We start from the raw sequence: 10,363 nt of genomic DNA on the forward strand, positions 1-10,363 counted from the left end.
TGTGTGATATTATTTACAACTGTACATGAGATTGATTTGATATGGTAAATATCCCATCACCCATGTACCTTCCAATTTTTACATATTACCTGTAATGACAATTTTTATCTTAGTTTAACAAAAAGAAAAAAAGGAAAAAAGGAAAAAAAAACTTTCCAATGCCATTTTTTAGAATAAAATTTAAATTTCAACTTTTCGAAAATTAAAACCTACCACAAAATTCAATGGCTCGTTTCTCGAAAACCCACACATCTCTTATCAATATGTATATAATTATTTCTCGAGCACAAGTATAAATACGAAAATAAAAAAAATAAAATAGAGCACCAACGTCGTAAGCAAAGAAAGTAAGGTGTATGGGTAGGAGAATCTGAGGGAGATTTACCAATGTTGGAGTTGAAACGAATCTAGAGTGTGAATAAAGAGAGTATGGTATTTAAATTAAAAGAAATATGCATTCCCACACCTAATCCATATCACATTAACAACCATAAGCTATGCTATAGCCTCCAACTTTCTTTTTCCTTTTTGATTTGCAGAGACAGAGATCGAACAATACATGAAAAAGAAAGTGTTTGGGTTTAATAGCAAAGCAGAGTGGAGGTTTTGGCATCTGTTTGCCAAATAAGTCGGTGGGTAAAGAAGATTTCACATTTCTAACTTCCTAAAAACTAAAAAGGAAAAAAAAAAATTGAAATGAAAAAAAAAAAAAAAAAGGAGAAAATGAAAACCAATCTGATGCTCTATTCAACTTCACATAACTGTGGGCAAAGATACAAACATGTTATTGGTAGTAGATTTGAAGGATGAAGTTGAGGGAGCTGAGCATGATTCCTTGGATTTGTTTTCCCTAGGATATGGATAAATGGCTGCCAATTCCCGAACCCGACAAAGAACAGACTCCGGTACTTGCTGCGATGCTTGCTTCCGACCAAGGACGACCTGCTATTCAGATAGAATTTAGTGTTGACTAATCAAATATTCAGCCAAAACACAGCCTTTAGTGAAGCAAAACCATGAAAATCCAAGACTACCGTAGATTTTTTGACATGTTTGGGAGTGATCTAAAATAGTTAATATCACTTTTATCATTTCCAAAATCACTTTGAAAATGCTATTGAAAATTGTGTTTAGAAGTGTAAAATCGATTGAAGAAGTTTATAAAGCATTGTACTTAAGTAGAACAAGAAAACAAAAACATAATCCAACCTTTCTTCTGTTTTGCAACTGTGTGTCACTTGCCTTCAACAGATTTCTCCATTTGTCCTGAACATGATGGAAAAGAAGTTAAAAAAACCACCAACTAAAGATGGCAAAACCCAGCAGTTTAGAATTGATCAATTTCTAGTTCTCAATCTAAAAAAGAAACTAGTTGAAAAGGCAAACAGCAATTTGTTTTACCTTGAGATCCACAGATGTTCTATGTGAAGATGAAGCAAACTGTAGCCTCTTTATTTCTGTCCACCTTCCAACTCCGTATTCTGAAACACCTTCTACCAACTTCATAACCTCGGAAAGAGTCCACGAGATATGATGCTTCCGGCGACTGTTGCCTTTTTGAGTACTGTTACTTTTAGTGACACACTCGTCTTCAGTGTTCTCATCTTCGGACTCGGCCGAGAAAGACTCCACGTCATATTTATCTTTTATGCATAATATTCTATTGTCCTTAATCTCCTCCGGCTCCTGATAATATCACCAAGATTATGAATAGCTGCTGAGTTCAGAACTCCAAATTTTATCTCTATATTCCTCCAGTAGAAGACTTAGCATGCCTTAAAAACACTGATAAGAGAAATACATCATAGATAAAATACGAATTTATGAAACGGCACTATTCTTACCCAACATATTCTCTTTTTGGCTGAGTGACCTTCTTCTATTGGAAGACCAAACGGAACCTGAATACAACCTCCATTGAATGATTTATCTTTATGAACTATTGGTGCTGCTTTAATTTTCTTCTGCCATTGCTGTTTGTGAGACTCAGAAGGGATATACTTGTCCTTGGAAGCTTTAGGAACGCTTCTCTTGCTATTAGATCTTGACTTTTGTTCAACTGACTCTTCACTGTATCTCCTGGGAGGCTTTCGCAATCTCTTTTCTGTAACAACTGTATCTCCTCTATTTCCTTCATTGAAGGGAATGATTTTAGATTCGTTGTGTTCAAAATTTGTCTTTGAGGAGTCGCAACTTGATAGTCTCTTCCTTTTCATAGGCCTGTCGTCTGACATATTCTCATCATCCAAGCATGCAGTAGTGCTACCTGAACAGCCAGATGACCCGGTGCTAGATGAGATCATAAGTTTGCCTTCCTTCTGATCGAAAGCCACACTATGCCCTGCAACCATCAAACTATTTTTAAGCAGAATATCAACTTAGAAAAGATAAATTCCAGTCATAAACAAGTTTTGGCACCAGACCTCCAGGAAAAGACAAATCAACACCAATGTCTGTTGTACAAAAGCCTTGTGAGTAGCTACCAAAATCCACATTGCCTAGGAAAGAAGCATTGGATGAACCAGGAGCCAAATTGAAGATATCATCTGTGGTTCGACAGTTCACTGAACAATGGAAAGAGAGTTCCTCCGATAAAAAAAACTAGACAAATCCAAAACAAGTCAGTTGCAAAACAATTTAGGGAAGAAGGTCCCACCAGCTCCCGGATGTTTGTTAATCCCAGAACACACATCATCAGCTCGCAATTTTTCATCATGATCCTACAAGTATAGAATTATTTTCAATAGCATCAAAAAGCCTTCCAAGATAATAGCTATTCAGAACCTTCTTAAGGAAAAAAGAAGAAAATTATCAGGTAGGTACCAAAGACAGGTTCCATCTATGGTATTATCAACTATTGGCTGGCCACATGAATGACCATAATGATGTCAAAACAAAAAGGAAATTAGTGAAGCAAAATGGCAATCCCTTTGTTGGACATGTCAATTTCAATGATCCAGAACAGGTTGTCGTGTGCAATCAATGGGATTTTAATGATACTCATATAATATGTCATAGTTTCTGATTTTCATAGATCACGCAAAGCCTAATTAACATTTTTGCTCAATTGCATGCAACTAGATTACCAGTCTAATTATGGTGTTCAAAATACCTGATACAACAAATGGAATTGTTCGAATCGTCAAGACAATGGTTCACAAATGACATGCAAGATAAAAATGATATTCCATATGTTCCCATTCCCACTAAAATTTCAATCGTATCTATAGTGCAAGACACATTGACATTGGCACATATTTATGCACAAATATGGGCATACTTGGTGCTTATTACACATTTGTAAATGATAAAATGTCCTACTGAGAATTTATTTAAAGAATATCAATAACCAAATATAAATACCTAATTTTAGTCGTTAAAAAATACGTACTAACAATAATAATCCCAATCAAGGATTCCATAATTGAAAGTCCATACAAAAAGAGATATTTACAAGTATAGGATGAGAATGCCTCATTGTCTTCTTTTATGTATGCCTCATTTTCTTCTTTTATGATTCTTTTATTTGAGCAGAACTTACACCAATCCAAGAATGCCTGTACTCTTTCAGATCATTCAGATCATTCGTATCTACCTTTTATCAATAAAGTATACAAGGCAAGTCGGATGCGTCTCACTTTAATATCTATTAGTTGTCTTTTTCTGGTTTGAGCCATGTGTTCAAGCATGTCTACATAGAACACTATGAACTGTAGAAACATTATTTTGAGTACAGTACTTGTATTGAACACAAACGTCACCAGGACACAATCCATAACTGGTGAGAAACTAATGGCCGGAGAGAAAAAGATAATTCTGCAATTGCAACTCACAACCTTAATCTCTTATAGAAGACAACTTTTTATATGGTATTTTTTAAAAAGGGAAACCAACAGACTCTGAAAAGTGTATTACAACAGCCTTAGACTAAAATGTATTACAAACTGTTTAAAAAGGGAAACCAACAGACTGTTTTCTATATTACTTAATACATGTCTTTTGCTGTTCTTGAGAACATTTAAGTGTTTGTCTCAAGTTGATAGTTTTTTTCAAGAACTTGACTGAAATCAGCTCAAGAAAAAATTGTTATCTAAAGATTAGATCAGTTTCTTATTAGAAAAATGTTTGATATAAAGCCATGAAGCACGGACACTTCATATTAGAGGTTGACATGGATTCGTCCGGACAGGCAGTGGACATGTGTCCGACATGCCAATTTGTGTCTTTTTTTTTTTTTTTTTTTTTTGAATTTCGGACATGCTGGGACATGCAGCTTCACAGACACGCTGAAAAAAAATTAAAGTAAGTTTAAAATTTGGGCCCAAATTTTAAGCCCATTAACTTTCTTTTCTAAAAATATAAAAAAATCATCCCCCACTTTGTCTTGCACTTCATGAAAACAAGCAGCAGCAGCACAAATGATGCCTTCCCAGTTCTTCACACCAGAGAAGAAGTTGATGCCAAGCCAACACTGCTTGTTGGTTTTTGCTTGCCATCGATATTATCAAATATCAAGTATGTTTTTTTTAGCTAGTGCCTACTACTGTTTACCCATCCATCCTCAAAAACCATTTTATTTTTTTAGCCACTGGCCACTGCCTTTTACCCACTCATCCATTTTATTCTTTTCAGCTACTATCATATCAGTATGCCGTTTACCCTTCCATCTTCAAATCTTTTTACCTGTTTTATTTTTTTTAAGCTACTGCCGTTTACCAGGGGTCCAATCTATTTTTTTTTTTTTTCCTATCTTCAAAGTTGAAACTCTTATATTAACTTGACAGTTAGATATTTTAGTGGAGTTCAATTAGTATTTTATGTTCAATGTACATATATTCTAAAAAAATAATTTAAAAAAATCGTGCATCCCCAACGTGTCCATGTCCTAGTATTTAAGAAATTGGCGTATTGCCGTGTCCTATCGTATCCATGTCTATGTCCCGTATCCGGACGTGCTTCTTAAACACAAAGTAATTTCATGTACCCGTTCCCACAAGTCAATGAAAAAACTCAAAGATCCTTAAAAGTACAATAAAACCACATGAATTTATTCAAATAAGACCTCCTAAGTCTGCTTCATCCTATTATCGAAACTTATGTTTTTCCAAGAATCTCTTTTTTTAAAAAAAAAAAAAGAAAAAAAAAAACCCACTAGACTACAATCATCAACCCTGACCCCAATGATAGAAAGATGCCTACTATAAAAGAATAAGGAAGCTGCTCAAATTATGTGAGTTATAATTAGGATAATAAGTTGAAAATAATCTGGTCTTAAGATTTGAAAGTAATAAAAGATGAATGAAACCAAATGCAAATACCAAACACATTTAGTAGTTACTAAGCAGCATCATAAATACTTGGTTCTCTCCCTAGACTCCTTCCAAAATTTGCATGCTTTCAAAACCCTTCCAACATTTGTATGTATAACTGCTTCTGTAACAAACACCTTACCTCATGAGTCACGATAATATGCCTCTAGCATCACAAATAGTATTTCCTATATTTATCCATATAATATTCCTCGGGCCTTATTCTTGAAAGTCATTTGCCCTCAATGTGTGGTTGAACAATACGTTCTCCCGAAGTAAACAAGAAAACTGTAGACAAGGTCAATATCCAAAATAAAAGCTCAGATTTTTCTCCTTTTTCTTCCTGCTCAGCTAGCACACTCTCCTCTATGCACCCTTCCTTCCCAAGAAAAAGGTTTATGCTTGAAGCTTAATCCTTCGAGCTTAAACATTTGTGAATTACCTTTGATAATTTTCTTCGGTTCTAGTGATATACGACTTTCATCTAACACGATGATAATTTATATATCATGTGTTGTTTGCATAGATCTGAAATTCTCGCCCTCAGCCCACGTATTCTGTTCATTCCACCTTTGTGCAATCCCCTTCCATTCTCATCTATGGAGAAACCTTGTGCAAATTTGCAATCAACTGCTTGTGACTTGGATCTTCTTAATCCTTTGAATCCATCCCAATTTCTCCAATGTTAATGTGTTTCTTCTACTGTATTTATCAAAGGTTATTAACGCCAAAGTTTCTATTGATTTTGATGATCTACAGGATCATTTATTCAAGATTTCATTACCATAAATTTCTAACTTCATTCTGGATCCACATCTCTCTTTGGTGCCAATATAAAAAAGGAACAAAATCTGGGATTGAATACTATGAATGAAAATTAAAATGGTTAGATATGCATGAGCTTTAGTTCTCCCCACGACTCATTCCAAGGACCAGAACTTTCTTGTTTTTAAACCCATATAACCACTGCTCTTACAAACTCTTTAACTAATAACAAGCATAGCCTCTGATATCCTAACAGTGTTTCTAACCTCTATTTTTGTAGTATTTCTAAACTAAGTATAATCTACAAGTACTAAGTTACGCATGCCCACTACCCAATTAGTGTTCATGCAGAAAACTAGAAGACTATCTACTACCAGAAATCATATTGTATTATATTAAGTAAAAAGTACGTACAAGAGAGAAAAATTGATCCTATAAAAGATGACCCAAAATTTCAAACTACAGCAGGACGCCTAATCCCATAAAATCAGAAAAGTTGAAAATTATTGAAGAACATCAAGAATACACAACTTGCACTTAACGGAGAAAAGAATAAATTTAAGGTAATCACAACAGTTAATGTGTGACAACAAGGAGGCAGTGCATTTTCCAATACAAAATGACACTTAAGAGTTAGATCAAAGAGTCAAAGAGATAGAGATAATGCAGATGGATTTCACATGTCGATTCAAAAGAGTGATGCCTCTAAACATTATTGAAGAAAGAAGTGAAGAAACAGCTGTGTTAAAATACTTGACAGTAAGATAGTACCTCCTGCTTGGTTCTCTCTCCTTCTAGTGTAAGGCTAGAATGCAATGATTCTGCAACAGAGAATTGAAATTTATTAGTAGAAAATAGGAGACAGCATGATGTGTGTGCATATATATTGAAACAAACGTAAGCATGAAGTAGAAGCAAAAGGGTATAGTATTTTATGGTTTATTCTGAAAAAAATGGTAGAAAGTAGGGACTTTGCATGTCCACATGATCTTACAACATTAATAAAAGACAATCATAAGATTTGAATCTCCTAATCTCCTAGGTAGTTGACTACCATGGGTTTGAACCAGTCAACCTAGGAGGCTAAAAGGAAAAGGTTGTGAACGATAGGTAAAAAAGTTGTACCTATCGGAACAAACACACTTATACCAGTTTCAACGAAGAGCACGTTGACATCACTATCAAATGATAAAAGTTATACCTATCCAGATTTGTAGACAAGTACAAAAGACCAACAATGGTTATTAGATTTTCCAAAAGTAAAGACAAGCCTAGAAGAGAAGGAAGTAAATGTCAGCGTTGAAATTGAAATGAAACAATCAACCCACATAATACATAGTAAATAAAACAGTTAACTGACACAATGCTTCTCCCTGCCGAAAATCTTTTAAATCCCACCTAAAGGGAACAGGAAATTATTTCAATAAAAGGAAAAGAATAAAAAAAGGTTGAATCTTGTAACAGGAATATTTGTGCAATGAAATCAATTCTGCACCACTTCCGGTAAAACAACATAAGAATCAACAGAAGCATCAACACCAATCAACCCCATGTGTTAGTTGAAATGAAAATTAATGAGCAATATAATATTTGAAGACCATTAACAGTCAAATGGATAGACTGGACACAGTAATTCACTCCACAAATCAACAAACAGCTCCAATTACAATAAGAAGATAAGTACTAAGAAATCAATGAGATAATTACCACTATCAATCTTTATCTGATCAAAATCAACAGCAAAAGAAAAATGTTCAATGCCTAAGCACTTATGAGAGTGGAACGTGTTGAAATCTAGAACACTGCCAGAAAAGCATTTGTTAAAGTCAGGTTCCAAGAAATGTTCCACCCCTAAGACATCATCTTCTGGAACAGGGAAAATAGATAAATCCGAGTCAACCTAGAGGGAAAAAAAGAGGTTGTCAACAGAATAACAGGAGTCAGAAGCATCAAATTCCCGGGGGGGAAAATTACAAAAAGACAAGATATTCAAAAACAAATTTATGCCAACATCGAGAAATCCCCTTCAGTTACCATTAAATAAATAATACTGTCGAACCAAAAATGATCAGATGGCTATGTAAATAGATAGAGAGAGAACGCCAAACCAAAAACAATAGTGTTCAACTGAAACAGGATAGCTAATCAGGATCACTTTGTCAGTTAATACAAATTGCTTCTGAATAATCTTTTCTCCATAATTTTATCATGCATGATGCATCTCTCTTTCTCCAGCTTAATGACAAGCAGAGAGGGAAAAGAACACGCCAAATCCAAGTGATGATTCAAAAAATTAACTTAAACTACATTGGTGTAACTTGGCAGTATCTGTCAAGGGGAAGGAGAACAAGGGGAAATATACTTTCCATAATAGTTCCAAATCAGAACATCACTGTGAACGTATTGCCTCCTTCAATAATGACCCCACTAGAAGACATAATCAAGTAAATAGAAAACTGAAAAGGTAAGGACCCAACATAACATCAAACTCCACCAAGTTGCATAGCATTTTTTGCAAGTTAAGAGATATCAATACAATTATGAATTAAATAACTTTCTACTGGATTGTAAATCATGCATACATCAGGAAACTCATAAGTAAACATTTTTGTAGCCTGATTGGAAGTCATCATAGTTTCCTTGGACGCCGCATTCATCGTGTAATGAAGACAATCCTTTCCTTCAAGCCAATGGTATGTCTGTAGATAAAGAACAAAATCCATGTTTCAAACTTGCAATGTAATTGAAAGCCAGGCCATCAAAAAAGGAGAAAGGAGAGAAAAATGCAATTCCCTATCTAATAAAACAACCAATTTTTACAAAACACCACAGAAATGAGCATATGCAACTAAATTAAAAACCCAAAAAAAGAAAAAAATTCACTCCGATCTTCATCAAAACCAATCCCAGGTGACGCTCAGGCACACCAACAGTAAGAGCAAGACACAAAACCAATCAAGAAATTCCATGCAACCAAAAAGCTCAAACCAGCAGTGACCCAGAACACCAAATAAGTAACCACAACAAATTCATCAAGAGTTCAGTAATGAAGATAAGCACCCAACAACCAAAAAAATACAAAAAGCACAGAAAACAAGCACAAAGAAGCAAAAAAAACCACAAACTTACAGACCCCAGAAAGGAAAAAAGAAAAAAAATCGAGCAAACCTCAAAAGGGACGTACCAAAGGTCAATTTCTGAAACACCCCAAAGCCAGAAATCCACATCCAGAGCAAAAAAAAGCTCAAAGTTTCATAGAACAGTGGCAGAAATCCATCACATTGCAATGTCTGGGAGAGAAAATAGAAAAGACCCAGAAGGGAAAGTGGAAAGAAAAACTAGGGGAAAGGGAAAGGGTGATGAAAGGTGAAGAAGAAGAGGAGGGAAAAACAAGTGAGGAGCAAAGGAAGTGAAGAGAGCGGTGAACTTTTAGGTGGCGGATTTGAAATGGGCTTGAAAAAAATTAGATTGAAATGAGAAGAGTGGAGTCCGGAAGAGATGTAAGCGACAAATCATCGTCATTTTGCCGCCTTAACGTTACGGTCCTTCACGAGTCATTTTGACTCGTAATGCGTGAAACTTCAGAATTCTCACGCGCCTTATTTCCCACGCGCGGCGCGGATTCTCAATCTATTTTAAACTTTTTTTTTTTTTTAATTATTATTCTTCTCTGGCCATTCTCTCTCTCTCATCACTGAAATTTTTATATTTTTTTTTTCACTTTGGATTTTCTCTGTCTCTCCCTTTACTTTTAAATTTTTTAGCAATTTAGTTCCTATTTAATTAGGCAGTTATTAATAAATAATTTTGATGATTTTTTCACATCATAGACTAAATTGTAACAAATTTTGAAAATATCAAAATTTGTTACATATTAAAGTTTATAGACTAAACCGTTACAAACCAAAATTCATAGACTAAATTGTTGCTTTCATTAAAGTTTAGGAAACAAAAGTGTTTCTTGACCTTGAAAATATATTCACACGTTATATTTTCTAGTATGAAAATTATTATTTTTTTATTTAGTCAATTTCGATAAAAATAATTTTTAGAAATAAAATTTAGTATTTATTAAAAATATATAGATTAAAATTAGATATTTAAAAATATAATGACTAAAATTTATCAACAACTTCAGAGTATTAAGACAAAATTATATTTTAATATATATTATTTTCTATAAGATTAATTTTAGTTCTATTTTGTAATGTTGAATATTTATAGTGAAGAGATGTTTGGTTTTTTTTTTTTTAATTTTAAAAAAAAACATGTGACCTTAGATTATTATT

At 34.1% G+C, this 10,363-nt stretch overlaps 1 protein-coding gene across 4 annotated transcripts; it reads right to left on the reverse strand.

Annotated features, from left to right (window-relative positions):
• Positions 1 to 435: 435 nt before the first annotated feature.
• Positions 436 to 9,623, reverse strand: LOC120082937 (uncharacterized). 4 transcript variants are annotated; one of them, XM_039038372.2, is made up of 10 exons: positions 9,259 to 9,623; positions 8,657 to 8,773; positions 7,782 to 7,974; positions 6,846 to 6,895; positions 2,657 to 2,720; positions 2,424 to 2,564; positions 1,845 to 2,341; positions 1,402 to 1,686; positions 1,210 to 1,266; positions 436 to 942 (listed from the first exon to the last, which is right to left on the reverse strand). In XM_039038372.2, the coding sequence occupies exons 2-10, from the start codon at positions 8,729 to 8,731 to the stop codon at positions 754 to 756; spliced, it is 1,551 nt and encodes a 516-aa protein (XP_038894300.1). In that variant the 5' UTR covers positions 8,732 to 8,773; positions 9,259 to 9,623; the 3' UTR covers positions 436 to 753. The 4 variants fall into 4 exon arrangements, with proteins under 4 accessions (XP_038894300.1, XP_038894299.1, XP_090172714.1 ...); XM_039038371.2 differs by having other exon boundaries at positions 436 to 945; positions 9,259 to 9,558; XM_090316588.1 differs by having other exon boundaries at positions 7,782 to 7,876; positions 9,259 to 9,544.
• Between the last annotated feature and the right edge of the window lie 740 nt (positions 9,624 to 10,363).

This window comes from Benincasa hispida, chromosome 8 (genome assembly GCF_027475165.1).
Source record: "Benincasa hispida cultivar pf3 chromosome 8, pf3_genome.v1.1, whole genome shotgun sequence".
In the NCBI taxonomy this organism is placed as follows: Eukaryota; Viridiplantae; Streptophyta; class Magnoliopsida; order Cucurbitales; family Cucurbitaceae; genus Benincasa; species Benincasa hispida.

What these genes read in the sequence shown, in the direction of transcription:
- LOC120082937 (XM_039038371.2), bottom strand. Translation starts at nt 8,731, where the DNA reads ATGAATGCGGCGTCCAAGGAAACTATGATGACTTCCAATCAGGCTACA. An exon ending in TCAGATAAAGATTGATAGTG is followed by an intron (nt 6,896 to 7,781) that starts GTAATTATCTCA and finishes TCTCTGTTGCAG; the next exon opens with AATCATTGCATTCTAGCCTT. An exon ending in TAACAAACATCCGGGAGCTG is followed by an intron (nt 2,565 to 2,656) that starts GTGGGACCTTCT and finishes TCCATTGTTCAG; the next exon opens with TGAACTGTCGAACCACAGAT.